The 16,832-nt window shown below is 46.2% G+C and overlaps 1 protein-coding gene across 3 annotated transcripts in view; it reads right to left on the bottom strand.

The window, feature by feature from the left end:
* Positions 1–13,300: 13,300 nt before the first annotated feature.
* Positions 13,301–16,832, bottom strand: part of LOC139279980 (diacylglycerol kinase zeta-like) — a 521,188-nt gene continuing 517,656 nt past the window's right edge. For all 3 annotated transcript variants that reach the window (XM_070899368.1, XM_070899369.1, XM_070899370.1), the window contains one exon: positions 13,301–14,152. In XM_070899368.1, coding sequence (XP_070755469.1) covers positions 14,036–14,152 — 117 coding nt within the window. In that variant the 3' untranslated portion in view covers positions 13,301–14,035. The remainder of the gene's footprint in view (positions 14,153–16,832) is intronic.

Genomic DNA, 16,832 nt, shown 5'->3' with positions numbered 1-16,832 from the left:
TGCGCTCCTCAAATTCTGGCCTCTTAAACATCGCACATTATAACTGCTCAACCATCGGTGGCCGTGCCTTCAGCTGTTTGGGCCCGAATCTCTGGAACTTGCCCCCTAAACCTCTCCGCCTCTCTATGGCCCCAGGTTTCCACATGATTTGCTCCTGATTTTTAGGAGCAACTTGTGTAGAACGGAATATCTTAGAAATCGGAATTCTCGTCATTTAGTTTGCTCCAGTTCTAGTCAGTTAGAACAGTTTCACTTTGGAACAGAATTTTTTTTCCAAAAGGGGGCGTGTCCGGCCACTTACGCCTGATTTCAAAGTTTCGTGAGTAAAAACTTACTCCAAACTAACTTAGAATGGAGTAAGTGAAGATTTTTGTACGCTCGAAAAAACCTTGTCTACACTTTAGAAAATCAGGCGTAGGTTACAAATCAGGCGTAGGGAATGGTGGGGAGGGTTTAAAGGGAAGTTTACAAACATTAAACACTTCAGTTTTACAAATAAAGAGCCATCATTAATAATAAATGATAAATACATCAATAAATCAACCAATAAATCAATCAAAAAAAATTAATAAGAAATAATTTTTAAAAAAATCAATAAATAAAACATTTTCTACTTACCGACTGCAGCACCGGGAGCCCTCCAACAGCGTGCTGGGATGCCCCCCCCCCCGTGTGTCTCTGTCAGTGTCTCTATCTCTCTGTCTGTGTCTCTCTCATTCTCTGTCTGTCAGTGTCTGTGTTTCTGACAGCGAGGGGAGGGGGAGGAGGAGGGTAGAGGGAGAGAGGGTAGAGGGAGGGTAGGGGAAGGGATGGGGGAGAAGGGGGAGGGGTGAAGAAGGGGGAGGGGGAGAAGGAGATAAAGGGGAGAAGGGGGAGAAAGGAGATGGGGGGGTGGAAGGAGATTGGGGGGGAAGGAGATTGGGGGGGGAGGGAAGGAGATTGGGGGGGGGGAAGGAGAAGGGGGAGGGAGGCTGAACGGGCTGGGCCCGAGACTTCGGGCAGGGCCCGTCCCCAGCACCAGATTTACAGGTAGGTGGCGTTGGGTCGGGTCGGGGGGAGCGCGGGTCGGGGGGGTGGTGGGAGGGAGGTCGGTTCTGTTCGGGGGGAGGGAGGGAGTGGGAGGTCAGGTCGGGGGGAGGGAGGTCAGGTCGGATCCAGACCGGGGGCGGGGGGGGGGGGAGCGGGAGTCGGGTCGGGGTCGGGTCGGGTCCGGAGGTGGGAAGCGGGAGTCGGGTCTGGTCCGGAGGCGGGGGTGGGGAGGAGCGGGAGTCGGGTCGGGTCCGGGGGCGGGGGGGGAAGCGGGAGTCAGGTCGGTGTCAGGTCCGGTCCGGGGCGGAGGGAGAGGGGAAGCGGGAGTCAGGTCGGTGTCGGGTCCGGTCCGGAGGCGGGAAGCGGGAGTCGAGTCGGGTCGGGAGGAAGCAGGAGCTGGCCGTGGGAGGAGCCTTATTCACGCAGCCCCAGTGAGGCCATTCGGCCAGGGCTAGGGGCTGCGTACTTCGGCCCCTCCCACACAGTTTGGGCGCCTGGAGCTACTGAACATGCGCGCCCACTGTAGCACATGTGCAGAGGTCCCGGCACTGTTTTCGGCGCAGGGACCTGGCTCCGCCCCCTACAGCTCGTGCTGCGCTGCGCCGAGCGCCAGAGGACCTGCAGGGAGGTGGAGAATCTGGAGGGTTTTTTTAGGCGCACTTTGTGGCGTGAAAAACAGGCGTCCAGGTCGGGACTGCGCCGTTCTAGGTGCGGCTCGAAACTTGGGCCCCATCTCTCTTTTCACCTTTAAGACACTCCTTAAAACCTACCTCTTTAAACAAGCTTTTGGTCATCTGCCTTAATTTCTTTTTTTGTGGTTTTATCTTGTAACATTGCTGTGGAGTGCCTTGAGACATTTTAGTATGTTAAAGGTGCTATATAAATAAAAGTTATTATTTTCTGTGAGATAAGGAGGGTTCAACCATTGATTCCTGTAGCTTCTAGTTTAGTCAGAAATCTTTCATGTGGAAATTCATCAAAATAAATTATATCGTATGGAATTCAAATACTGTACCTACTTGATCCATAATGTCTTCAGAAAAGTCACAGCGGTTTGTCAGGCTGGATCTTAGCCTTCTAAATGCATGCCTGCTCCTTCTTATTAAGTTATTATGAAGGTACTCCCTTAGCTTCGCCTTAGAATAATTTCCACTGTTTTACCTGTTATTGGTGTTAGACTGCATATAGTGCCACCACAAGTCCCGGCCAGAATGGAGATGATTGGGTAATTCCCCCAACAACCATGCCGAGAGAGTACACTGCTGTCAGTGACTGGGATTAATTTTAGTCACATCATTTGCATTATGTCCCAATCTTTCACTCACTGAATTTTGCTGGAGAAATAATCTTGCTGTGCTCAGGAGACTCAGTCTGCTGTAGGTTTGGTTATGAATTTGAAGACTCTGTAAATTAAAACCTCAAGTCTCCCCTGCCTCCAACTCATTGGCTAACACATTGGCTAACCCAGCATCAGCAGTATTTTGCTTTTGTATTAGTGTTTCATTCACTTCTCTTCTAAGAATGCCCACCTTAAAGAAGTTCTGCTCTTCCCTCGGACGGGATTTCCGTTTGTTTCAGATTCCAGTTACCGCAATATTTTGCTTTTGTCACAGTGGTGTCAATATTCACCTTGTGGATAGTATATTTTTGATCCTTGCATCTGAACACTGGGTGAATTTAAAGTGTTCTTTATAATAACTGGACCCTTTAACCTGGTTAATCATATTTCCCCCTGATATGTAGATGCGTATATGAAGCAGGTTATAGACGGCCATCTGATAATTGTTCCGTGCTTCTTTAACAAAGAAGGAAATTATGTAGAGGAAACAACCCTTGACTGACTCTAGCTGCAACCCTTTGAAAACTCTTCTAATAACCATTGTAATTTAAAACTTGAGTGAATGGCCAGGGCCACTTGTGTGAGAACATCAACAATATTGAAAGGAACAGGGGAGAAGAGGAGATAAATCAATAAGTACTGATGAGGTGATGCCAGACTTGAGCACTGGAAGCCTGCAAATTGTTGGAAGTAGGTTCTACTAGGAGATGCAACAGGTGCAGCAATTTTGAGGTCTATTCCTGTAATAAGGAAAGGTGGAATGAGAGTAGGGATTGATCCAATGGGATCAATGAAAAGAGTTTGGTCCATTGGCACAATGATTTGGTAAATTGGAATTCTGTACAATGACAGTGGAAAAGGGACAGGCCCATTGAAAATCTTTTAAGGAGTGATATTGTGACGATGTATTTGTTCATGGGTTGTGGGCATCGCTAACATTTATTGTCCATCCCTAATTGCCCTTGAGGGGGGAGGTGAACCGCCTTCTTGAACCGCTGCAGTCCTTGTGGTGAAGGTACTCCCACAGTGCTGTTAGGGAGGGAGTTCCAGGATTTTGACCCAGCGATGATGAAGGAACGGCGATATATTGTGTGACTTGGAGGGGAACATGGAGGTGGTGCTGTTCCCATGTGGCTGCTGCCCTTGTCCTTCTAGGCGGTGGTGGTCGCGGTTTGGGAGGTACTGCCGAAGAATCCTTGGTGAGTTGCTACACTGCATCTTGTAGATGGTACAAACTGCAGCCACGGTGAGTTGGTGGTGGAGTGAATGTTTAACACAGTGGATGAGGTTCCAATCAAGCGGACTGCTTTGTCCTGGGTGGTATTGAGCTTCTTGAGTGTTGTTGGAGCTGCATTAATCCAGGCAAGTGGAGAGTATTCCATCACACTCCTGACTTGTGTCTTGTAGATGGTGATATGGTTTGGGGAGGCAGGAGGTGAGACACTCACCGCAAAATGCCCAACCTCTGACCCGCTCTTGTAGCCACAGTGTTTATGTAGCTGTTTCAGTTAAGTTTCTGGTCAATGGTGGCCCCCAGGATGTTGATGGTTGGGAATTCAACATTGAATGTCAAGGGGAGGCGGTTAGTCTCTCGTTCGAGCTGATCGTGAATGTTACTGATCACTTACCAGCCCAAGCCTGGATGTTGTCCAGGTTTTGCTGCATGCGGACACAGACTGCTTCTTTACCTGTGAAAGTGCGAATGGAACTGAACACTGTGTATTCACCAGGGAGAATTAGCACTTATGATGGAGGACAGATTATTTAAGAAGCAGCTGAAGATGGTTGGGCCGAGGACACTGCCCTGAGGAACTCCTGCAGCGATGTCCTAGAGCAGAGATGAGTGGTCTCTAACAACCACAACCATCTTCCTTTGTGCTCGGTATGGCTCCAGCCAGTGGAGAGTTTTCCCCCTGATCCCATTGACTTCAATTTTACTCAGGCTCCTTAGTGCCATACTCGGTCAAATTCGTCCTTGATGTCAAGGTCAGTCACTCATCTCTAGAATTCAGCACTTCTGTCCATGTTTGGACAAAGGTTGTAATGAGTTATAGAGTTGAATGGTCCTGGCAGAACCCAAACTGAGCATCAGTGAGAAGGTTTTTAGTAAGTAAGTGTTGTTTGATAACGCTGTCGATGACACCTTTCATCGTTTTGCTGTATGTGGGGATAATTGGCCATATTGGATCTGTTCATGGGTGGATAGATCATACTGGGGCAATTTTCCACTTTGTCAGTTAGATAGCGGTGTTGTAGCTGCACTGGAACAGCTTGGCTAGAGGCATGGCTAGTACTGGAGCATGTCTTCAGCACTACAGCCGGGATGTAGTCGGGGCCCATAACCTTTGCTGTATCCAGTGCACTCAGCTGTTTCTTGATATCACGTGGAGTGAATCGAATTGGCGGAAAATTGATATGTGATGATGGAGATCTCAGGGGGAGGCCAAGATGGATCATCCACTTGGCACTTCGGGCTGAAGATGGTCCCCCACCCAGAGTACATTCTATGCCTTTGCTTCAGTGCTTCTTCCAAATGGTGCTCAACATAATTCATCAGCTGAGGGTGGTAGGTGGTAATCAGCATGTTTCCTGATGCCATGAGACCTAATGAGGTCTGGAGTCAATGTTGAAGACTCTCAAGGCCTCTGTCCTGCTACCCCTGGTGGGTCTGTCCTGCTGGTGACAGGATGTATCTAGGGATGGTGATGGAGAAGTCTTTGGATTATTAATCCAGGCCTCTGGATTACCAGACCTGTAACATAACCACTATGCTACTGTACTCGAATATATGTTCGCTTCTGCTGATCTTTTAGGTTGGCATTTATGTATGGCTGGCTTCAGAGCAATCCAATAAGACTCACTCCCACTCACCTTGGTGTAAAAATATACACCGAGAATTTCCTCAGGGGATATCCAATCGACCGCCACATCTTCAGCGGAAATCCCATTTAGGCGTGTAAGTATAAGATAGTCATCAATAAATCCAATAGGGAATTAAAGAGAAATGTCTTTACCCAGAGAGTGGTAAGAAGGTGGAAGGCACTACCACAAGGAATAGTTGAGGCAGATAGCATTGATGCATTTAAGGGAAAGCTAGATAAACAATGAGGGAGAAAGGAATAGAAGGCTATGTTGATAGGGTTAGAGGAAGTGGGGTGGGAGAAAGCTCGAGTAGAGTATAAATTCTGGGGTAGACCAGTTGGGCCGAATGACCTGTTTTTTGCTGTAGACCCTGTGTAACTTTATGTAAATAAATCACTCACCAAAGGTACACCAACCAATCGGGAGAGTCGCCTGAGGAAATTCCCCCACCCCACATCATCAATTTTAATGTATCGCACTCTATAAACACAGCTCCAGCTGTTTAAAGGTTGTTACAAATGACGCACATTTGATCACGCCTCACTCCTACAATTTTCCATGTTGACAAAGTCTTGGGAGTAATAATAACTTTTATTTATATAGTGCCGTTAATGTAATAAAACGTCCCATGGCGCTTCACAACAGTAGGCCAGCTTGTTGTGGTGTGGAAGCGATAAGGTTAGTGATCAGAGAGAATCTTTTTTTATTCGTTCTGGGATATGGGCATCGTTGGCAAGGCCAGCATTTATTGCCCATCCCTAATTGCCCTTGAGAAGGTAGTGGTGAACCATCTTCTTGAACCGCTGCAGTCCTTGTTGTGAAGGTACTCCCACAGTGGTGTTGGGGGTGGGGGGGCGGCGGGGAAGAGTTGTAGGATTTTGATCCAGCGATGATGAAGGCATGTTGTGTAACTTGGAGGGGAACTTGGAGGTGATGGTGTTGTCATGCACCTGCTGCCTTTGTCCTTCCAGGTTGTAGAGGTCACGGGTTTGGCAGGTGCTGCAAAGAAGCCTTAGCGAGTTGCTGCAATGCATCTTGTAGAGGGTACACACTGCAGCCACGCTGCGTCGGTGGTAGAGGTAGTGAATGCTTAAGGTGGTTGACGGGGTGCCAATCAAGCGGGCTGCTTTGTCCTGGATGGTGTTGAGGTCGTTGAGTGTTGTTGGAGCTGCACTCATCCAGGCATGTGGAAAGTATTCTATCACACTCCTGACTTATGCTTTGTAGAGGGAGGCGAATGGGACTTTATTCACTGAAGTTTAGAAGGATGAGAGGGTATCTCATAGAAACATATAAAATTCTGACGGGACTGGACAGGTTAGATTCAGGAAGAATGTTCCCGATGCTGGGGAAGTCCAAAACCAGGGGACACAGTCTAAGGATAAGGGGTAAGCCATTTAGGACTGAGATGAGGAGAAACTTCTTCACTCAGAGTTGTTAACCTGTGGAATTCCCTACCGCAGAGAGTTGTTGATGTCAGTTCATTGGATATATTCAAGAGGGAGTTAGATATGGCCCTTACAGCTAAAGGGATCAAGGGGTATGGAGGGAAAGCAGGAAATGGGTACTGAGGTGAATGATCAGCCATGATCTTATTGAATGGTGGTGCAGGCTCGAAGGGCCGAATGGCCTACTCCTGCACCTATTTTCTATGCTACAGGAGTCAGAAGGTGACCAGCTCTTGTTGCTACAGTATTTCTGATACTGGTCCAGTTAAGTTTCTGGTTAATGGTGACCCCCCCTCGGATGTTGTGGTGGGGGACTCAGCGATGGTATTGCCGTTGAATGTCAAGGGGTGGTAGTTAGATTCTTGCTTGTTGGAGATAGTCATTGGCATTTGTGTGGTGCAAATGTTATTTGCCACTTATCAGACCAAGCATGAATGTTGTCCAGGTCTTGCTGCATGCGGGCATAGACTACTTCATTATCTGAGGAGTTACAAATGGAACTGAACACTGTGCAGTCAGCAAACATCCTCACTTTTGACCTTATGATGGAGGGAAGATCATTGATGAAGCAGCTGAAGATGGTTGGGTAGTAATTGGCCGGATTGGATTTGTTCTGCTTTTTATGGACAAGACATACCCAGGCAGTTTTCCATATTGTCGGGTAGATGCCAGTGTAGTAGCTGTACTGGAACAGCTTGGCTAGAGGCACGGCTAGTTCTGGAGCAGAAGTCTTCAGCTCGACAGCTGGGATGTTGTTGGGGCCCATAGCCTTTGATGTATCCAGTGCACTCAACCATTTCTTGATATCACGTGGAGTGAATTAAATTGGCTGAAGACTGGCTTCTATGATGGTGGGGACCTCAAGAGGCAGCCGATATAGATCATCCACTTGGCGCTTCTGGCTGAAGAGGGTTGCAAATGCTTCAGTCTTGTCTTTTGAATTCGTGTACTGGGCTCTGCCATCATTGTGGATGAGGATATTCACGAGCCTCCTCCTCCCGTTAGTTGTTTAACTGTGGCAGAACTGCAGAACTTTGATTTGATCTGTTGATTGGGGGATTGCTTAGCTCTGTCTGTAGCATAAAAGGGACTCAATATCAACTATGCCAGTATGAACTGACAGAAAACAATTATGTCAGTAATTGATTGGCTCTTTTTTCTTTTTGCTTCTTTTTATTGGTCCAGTCTGATGCAAATACAATCAAATCCATTTATATTCAACCCAGTAAAAGGACATTTACACCAAGTCCCAGCTTGTTGCTCACTAAGTCAGCAACAGTACAGCCATTCCTCACTTCATGTATATCTGGCTGCAAGTGCTACCTTTTGTCATATCCTGAATAATGGCAGCCTGTCAAAGAAAACACATTGACATAAACCAACCCATCTACTATGGAGAGACATCACTGGTGTCCCTTGGTCCTTTCTCTTGTTCCCATGGTTTGTAACTATCAGGAGGAGGCCGGCGGCAGCGGAGGGAGGGGGTGGGTCGTGGTTGCCCAGAAGGAGACATTTTTTTAATCCTTTCTCTGGGTTTCTGTTCCATGGAAAATGGTAGCCTTCCAAAGAAACACCCAAGTGCCCACTATTCATGTGTCAGCGAGCTCGGTGACACAGTCAAAGCTCACCTCCAATCCCCATCTGCACACATAGCAGTAGGGGTCACTGGTTAGGGATGAGTGGGAATCCTGGCTGATTTATCCTGTTGCTAGCACAGGGGTACTGAGAATAGCTTAACTTAATTCAATGTAGGCCAGGAGGTCTGCACGCCTCAGTACCGTCGGGGGGGGGGGAGCTGTCCAGACTGGCATTATACTTCATGATATCATTGTGGTACGGGAGGGGAGTTGCATGCTCTAGCAAGGTGTAGGATAACATTATTATGGTCACGTTTTGTAAATCTCCCCCCGTCAATATGTAACATACAAATCTAGCAGGTCCAAGGACTTCTGTCAGTAAATATTACCATGATCTGAACTCGCGTATCCTTTGGTCCAGGTCGGGTTTTTTGTTGCGGTAGAGAGCAGTGCTCGGGAACGGACCACCCATTCAGCAGTCCCCAAGTTAGTTATAGCAGTACTCGATGCAGAATAAAGCCCCTTGCACTCTGCCCCAAAACTGTACTTTGGCCCCAACTCAGAATTGTTATCCCCTCTTACATAAGGGTGAGATTCAGCACAACCTCCCATTTCTCACAACCACCTCCATGGCCTCTTTTGAATAAGATATTTCTCATTAGTGCTGAATTAGGAACCGTTTTGTGCTGTAGGCCTGCACTGGAGCTGGATTAAATTTGCCCCACTCACTTCACTCAGGACCCTGTACACAGCGGAGATTTGTGTCTCATTAGTATGGGTTGAATTTGATCCCAGAGGTAAACGATAAGTACCTAACACGCAGCTCCACCCAGTTCCCCATCCCCAGCAGTTTACTTTGAATCCCCAAATTCCCAGCTGTTCAAAACTTTGTCATTTACTCCCTAGCAATTCTTTTGCTTGTGCCATTATGTATCTGATCAGATCGGAAACGTTACACAGAGGAAATGGACTGAAAGTTGTTAAAATCTGTGGAAACGCATGCCACCAACGGGACTGATGGGGACGGGGAGGGAAGAAATGGATTTAGATCCTGGGACAAAAGGCAGCAAACCTGAGAGTGAAAGTCAAAGACAGTATTTAAAAGGGGCTAAGACACATTGCAAAAAACAAACTGCATGGCCCAATCTGGGACATCCTACAAAACATGACGTCCACAGTGCTGATTTACCGGCTCCATTCCAAACACAATCCTTGGATCCTTTTTTTTTTTAAAAACGAGCATCAGCCTGGGAATGGTGCTGTGCAATATCCTGGTGTGAATGTTTGACGTGCTGGTGTCTAATTCCTTTGTCAGCTACTCTCATTCTTTAATTGGGTTAATGCCTCCATGAGGACAGGATAGGGAGGAATTTAATACAAATAGCTCAACTGTTCCTGTGACAATATTGGTTTTAAAAATTCATTTACAGGGATGTGGGCACCGCTGGCAAGTTCAGCATTTGTTGCCCATCCCCAATTGCCCTTGAGAAGGTGGTGCTGGGTCGCCTTTTTGAACCGCTGCAGTAGGTACTCCCACAATGCTGACTTTGTCACAGCGGTTTGGTACAACTAACTGAGTTGCTCGCTGGGCCATTTCAGAGGGCAGTTAAGAGTCAACCACATTGCTGAGAGTCCGGAGTCATACATAGGCCAGACCGGGTAAGGATGGCAGATTTCCTTCCCTAAAGAGCATGAGTGAATCAGATGGCTTTTCCTGACAATCCATGGGTTTCATGGTCTAGCTTTTAAATTCCAGATTTTTTTTTTTAAATTAACTGAATTTAAATTCCCCAGCTGCCATGGTGGGATTTGAATTACGGATTATTATTCCAGGCCTCTGGATTACTAGTCCCGTAACATAACCACTACACTACTGTAGCCCTTGTGCAGTGTGATCAGCAGGCTATCCTTATTAAAATGGGAGCAATGCCCTATACCACTGTAGTAAACATTTTCAATAAAACCCTTCCCATCTTGTGAGGCAAATCTTCTCCCCTGTAATATATGGGCCCTGGTCCCGAGGATGTGCTGTGCTGGATGGCACGCTGACGGGCAGGCTTCACAGCGCGCCAGTGAGGAACAGCCTGGGACTCGGTTCACAGTTTCAAGTCGGAACAAACATGGCTGCATCCAACTCACTCGACAAGAGGCAAATCAAGGCATTTGTTTCTGAAACATACACGCACACAAAATGCAAAAATAAAAACAAGTGCCAATGGCTGAAGATATACCAATCTACAAAAAAGGGCCCATATTTAAGTAATTATACACACAAAAAAATGCCACATAAGACAGCAAACTGTCGGATACGTCAAGAGAACCTCACTGGAATATTACAATAATTGTACTATCCTGGGAAATTTACAACCATACAGAATTCTTTTGTTTTGTTCAAAGAACCTATTTACACAGCCGATAGCAGAGACTGGAGCAGCCTGTCTCCACCCCACTAGTGTGGAGTTTGTCTTTCTTCCTGTTGTCTGCAGAGCACTATAGGATTTAGGAGGTTCCGGGTGACAGCTTCGAGGATGCTGTGGCAGAGTTCAATCCCCCTCCCCTCCCCCACCTTCCTCCTGGCTGTGTGTTAGTTTTCCAGGTAAGGTCAGAGAGTCTGTAAACCTGTGTTTTGTAATTAAATCCTTTCTAATTCTGAGCAAAAAACACCAAGGTGATTTTAACTTTTAGTGATAGTGTAAAACCGTCGATATGGGGTTGGCCGCCCACCTGATTTTCCTTTCCATTGAAGTAAAAGTCAAAATGATGCCCCACTAAGTCATCGCCCCTTTCTCTCAATAATTCAAACAATGATAATGTCATTTATCGTACAACAGTATTATCTTGATGTTCAGTTGATGTCAAGTCACAAAATATATATTAATCTAAACCAATCAACAGAATCTTCGGAACCAAATATCCAATGATCTGATTGGGTATTTTGAAAGGGAAGTCCTGCACTGTTGGTTTAAGTCCTTACTTATACATACTATATACAGTGCCACCATACAGTACCAGTGTACTAGGTTGAGCATCCTTACACATAGATCAGATTTTTATATGGCCTCTTCCTTCCTGCTCCACCATACTGCAGTGCACACTGCCCAGCTAAGGAACCCTTTTTGAAGTTGAGACTGATGGCCTTCATGGCTGGGCCTGCATAATTTAAAAGTAACTACCTGCCACTGATCTCGGGGCAAATACTTACCACCTGTTATCTCCCCTCAGAGTTAACATTCTCAACAGCAACAACTACCTGCATTTTCGGATGAGACGTTAAACCGAGGCCCTGCCTGCTCTCTCTCGATGGATGTAAAAGATCCCATGGCACTATTTCGAAGAAGAGCAGGGGAGTTATCCCCAGTGCCCTGGCCAATATTACATTGCTGGACCTTCATGTGTGTAAATTGGTTGCCACGTTTCCTACATTGCAACAGTGAAGTGACTACACTTCAAAAGCACTTTATTGGCTGTAAAGCGTTTTGGGACATCTTGAGGTTGTGAAAGGCACTGTATTAATGCAAATGTTTCTTTTCTATACAGCGCCTTTAACATAGGAGAACGATGCAAAAAGATTCACAGTGGTGTGAAAAGCAAAACAGGCTCCGAGCTAAAGAAGCAGAGGTAAGGAGCGGTGACCAAAAGGTGACCAGAGATAGTTCTTTAGAGTCCTAAAGGCCGGGGGGGGGGGGGGGGGGGGGAAGAGAGTGGAGGGGTTACGAGTTCTCTGTTAAATCTGAGTTACCATTCAGATCTGTTCCAACAAGTCCATGTTTTGATTATTTACAATTTTGTGTCGCTTTTCAGTGTAAACACAGGAAAGGTGGGCGAAGACCGCAAAATAGAAAATTGTATCTTTCCTTGATATGGAAAGCCAATTATTAAAAAGAAGTTCAATATTAAAAGTGATTGCTATCTAACTGCTTAACCCCAGTGCAGTGCTTTCTGATAGGTCAGGGCCTATAGGGGCTGCTCAAATTACACTTGAAAATGTGCAGCTTCTTAAAAAGTCAATGTTCCAATCAGGATTTTAAAAGGTCACCCAAAAATGCTTTGCCACAATATCCCATATTACCTCATTTGAAAGAGGATGTATCGGAAAGGCGTAGCACAATGAGAGAGCACAGAAATCACTTTAAAAATAGCTCTGATGTACACAGATTGGTGCATTAACACAGGAATCTGCAATAAAATATTCCACTTGTTTGGCCAAACTGTTTGGATGTTGCCTATGATGCCGAAATAAGGCTGCGTGCCTTAATAAGGCTGCCAGGGAAGGGGCGGTGGTGCAGTTCTCTGACGGGCCAGGAATAGTACACCTGGCTGATTTTATTTCCTCCTCCCTCGCTTGGGGGTCTGAGGCCAACTGTGGCACCTCCGTTGTCCCAGCTGATGAGCGAACAGCACAGACCGTCAATGGAACCTGGGACCTGCCCAGTCTGTGGGACTCAGTACCACAGCCCAATGCATTATCAACTGAGCCAGCAGGGGAGCTGAGAAAAACTCTCAATGAACTGGAATCCTCCTTCGGGCATACTCACGGCAACGGCCCAAGTGCCAACCTGTGACACTTAATTCATGGGTTTGAATTTTTGTTCATTAACTATGAATGGGCTAAAAAAAAATGATCTCCCTACTAAAGCCTTTTTGCACTGACCTCACTCATTCAGATAGCTTTCTCACTAAAATGCATGTGCACATCCCAGTATGGTGGTTGCAGGTGTCTAAATATCTGCCTGAAAATGTTGATCTACAGATTTAAGAGTCTTTTTTTCTAAATGCCCAGGTAAAAGTAAACAATAACAGCAGTGTGTCGTTTAAAAAAATAAAATCAACAGTGATTAGGGTACTTCTTAAATGTCTGCAACAGGAGGCTTTCTCTGCCTCCATCTCTCACCAGTAAATCCACCACCTGGTGAAATGTTAGGCCCTGGATGTCAGGAAAACACAGTCATTTATCTGCACCTGCCATACATCTCTCAGTCTCAATTTCTCAAACCTCCTCTGCCCCTCTGACATTATGGACACCCCATCCCCCCTCCCCCCGGTGATTATGGATGAATGTTGACTGCAACCACCCCCAACTGTAAACAATATTATGGCCTGAACGGACAGGCCTTAGGACTCCAGCGAGTTTGCAGCAGACATCATTTCGAGTTAATATTAAATGTCGTTACGATTAAAAGTTCCAATGTGCACAAAAAACGTATACTTTTCCACACAATTTTCTTTTAAAAAGGCAGCCGTAAAACAGAGAAATCAGATTAACATTTTCAGCCTGCATTATACAAAGTAGTCCTTTACAAAGTAGTTAACGTTCACTTTGGAGCCTTTTGTATTACCTCTCGAGTTGCTTCCATCTCAGCAGCGGGCATATCCCAGGTATCGGCAATGTGGTATCACCGTGTAACGTGCAAGTTAAACACCATAAAGTTAATGCTAGAGCCGATGTATCTAAGTGGCCAACTTCATTAAAAGCCGTTGACCTTATTTCTCCATCCATCACATTGGTGAGCCTCAACTTGAAGGATTGTTACCATCATTGAACTGCTGCTTGCTGGCAGTAACCGCCATGTTGCCATTTTGGTTTTGGCTTCTGCTTGCTCTAGCTTGTGTTTTTTTGTAGCGGGGGTTGGGGGGATAAAATACACACACACACGCACACACACACAGGCTGGCCGACGGCTGAGTCACCAACGATTCACATCGTCACAAATGGCAGCGGGCATGCGCAGTCTGGGGGAGGTAGGAGGAAGGGGAGGTTTGCCGTCAGCTCCTCATGGGTGTTACACAGCCGTCTCTTGATCCTCTCGCTGAATCATCTGGTAATGTTGCCGGTTCTCCAGATATGCCGCCAGCTCCAGGTCCATGGCCTTCTCCGCTTTGTTTTTCGGTGTGTCCCCCTGAGGAGCAGTGCGAGAAAGGGAGAATGAAAAGTCAGGAATTGGGCGCACGTCCGCGGCATGGCGTTCCACCGTCTATTTTTACAGTGCACCTGCTAAAAGCAGGCTAACTAAACCAGAGGAACAGGCGATAATGTTTGAGAGAGGACTAAAAGAAGCCGTGACTTTCTGCCTATGTATTACTCAATGGCTCCCATAACATCCTCGCCAGTATCAGGACAATTCAGGGGTGTTACAAACTAGACTTATTTGTAATATGGTGTCAGCTACGGCTCAGTTGGTAGCACTCTTGACTCTGAGGCCGGAGATCGTGGGTTCAAGACCCACTCCAGAGACTTGAGCACAAAAATCAAAGTTGACACTTCAATGCAGTACTGAAGGAGTGCAGCACTGTCAGAGGTGCCGTCTTTCAGATGAAACATTAAACCAAGGCCCCGGTCTGCTCTCTCAGATGGATTTAAAAGATCCCATGGCACTATTTAGAAGAGGAGCAGGGGTGTGCTCCCCGGTGTCCGGGCCAATATTTAACCCTAAACCAACATTAAAAAAAAACATTATCTGGTTATTATCACATTGCTGTTTGTGGGAGCTTGTTGTGCACAATTGGGGAACATGTTTGACATTACAACAGTGATTAAATTTCAAAAGTACTTAATTGGCTGCAAGAGCTTTGGGATGTCATGAGGTTGCGAAAGGCGCTATGGAAATGCAAGTTTTTCTTTTCTCGTTTGCTCTGACTGTGACATTACAAACCAATGGCACCTTTCAATGCCCAAGCTTGCTCTTGGCACAGTAAGCTATTTCCACTTACTGGTTGCCGGGGTTTCCAACCCCCTCCACCTCGCTCTCAACGGCAGCACTGGACATGTCAAGGAGGAAGTTGCTTCTCGACAGAGCAATGAGACTCTTTTACATCTGGTGTTCTGTCGTCCAGATTGTAGCAGGGAGGGGGGGGGGGGAATAAATGTTTAACTTTGCTTCCCAAAAAGAGTTATAGCAGGGGGGGGATGTTTGTGTTGGCATTGCTAAAACTGCTCTGAAAACAGAATCCGAAATATAGAAAGAAAAGGCAGACTTACATTTATATAGTGCCTTTCACGAGCACCAGATGTCTCAAAGCACTTTACAGCCAATGAAGTACTTTTGGAGTGCAGTCACTGTTGTAATGTGGGAAATGCAGCAGCCAATTTGCACACAGCAAGCTTCAATAAACAGCAATGTGATAATGACCAGATAATCTGTTTTTGTTATGTTGATTGAGGGATAAATATTGGCCAGGGCATCAGGGATAACTCCCTTGCTTTTCTTTGAAATAGTGTCATGGGATCTTTTACATCCACCTGAGAGAGCAGACAGGGCCTCGGTTTAACGTCTCATCCGAAAGATGGCACCTCCGACAGTGTAGCACTCTCTCGGTACTACACGAGAGTGTCTGCCTTGATTTATGTACTTATGTCCCTGTAGTGGGACTTGAATCCACAACCTTCTGACTCAGAAGCAAGTGTGCTACCCACTGAGCCACAGCTGACATATAGAGAAAGTGTGTTTTTGATTTGCAAAGGACAACCATTTGTATTTCTATAGTGCCTTTAAAGTAAATAATATCGCAAGCCATATCACAAACAAGGAAAACAGAGGCGGAGCCAGAGAGGGAGCGATTAGGTCGGGATTAAAGCTTGGTCCAAGAGATGGGTTTTGAGAAGATTTTCAAAAGGAGGTAAAAAAACGGGTGGGGAGCGGAGATTAGGGAGGCAAATCCAGGCAGTAGGACCCAGGCCAATGGGTTGGAGAGAGAGGTGGATATAGAAAAGGCCAGAATCAGGGGGATGGAGAGTTTGGAAGAGGATACAAGCCTGGAGAAGATTGCAGAGAATAGAGTTGGTAAGGTCATGGAGGAATTTGAAGATGAAGATTCGGATTTCAAATTACGGGCCTGGGAGCCGACATTGGTCAGTGAGGGCCAAGCTGATGGATGATCGGGACTTAATGCAGGGGCAGAATGCGCACGGCAGAACTTTGGACAAGTTCGGGTTTGTGCAACAAGGGGGGCCAGCAAGGGTTGCATTGAATTTGTCGACTCTTGTGATTGGTCATAATGGTAATACAGAACAGATAGCCTGCGACACTAGTCCAAATTTTCTCCGGTCGCTGTAGCACAGGTGCAAATTGCGGGCTATGCCTCAGTCACAGAGGCATTTAAATACCAAGGGGGTGAAATTAGTCATTGGCTAGTAGAGCAGAACGGGCAACAGTGAATTGACAGCCCATTGAACACCCGGTCTGATTTTTTATTTTCAATTGAAGCTAATGGTAAAGAAAATTGGGCGGGATACAAAAGGAGCTGCCGATTCATGATCGCCCATTGTGCACTTCTGCCGAAGACTAAAACATTCCTCATCTATTCTAAATCAGCATTAGAATGCTGGGAGCATACTTACAAAGCAGGGGAGAATATCGATCAAGGCACCTCAGTTTTTAAACGAATGACCAACCCTTTCAGCTCTGATCAACAACAACTTCACAGGAGCAATTATCAGAATAATATTGACAAATTGGCCAAAGGAGATATTAAGACAGGTGACCAAAAGCTTGTTCAAAGAGGTAGGTTTTAAGTGGCATCTCAAAGGAGGAAAGGTGGAGGCAGCGAGATTTAGGGAAGGAAATGCACTAATATGTTTAC

The sequence above is a fragment of the Pristiophorus japonicus genome, chromosome 14, assembly GCF_044704955.1.
Source record: "Pristiophorus japonicus isolate sPriJap1 chromosome 14, sPriJap1.hap1, whole genome shotgun sequence".
Lineage (NCBI taxonomy): Eukaryota > Metazoa > Chordata > Chondrichthyes > Pristiophoridae > Pristiophorus > Pristiophorus japonicus.
The sequence above is the reverse complement of the archived record's forward strand: the minus strand, read 5'-3'. Positions and strand labels throughout refer to the sequence as shown.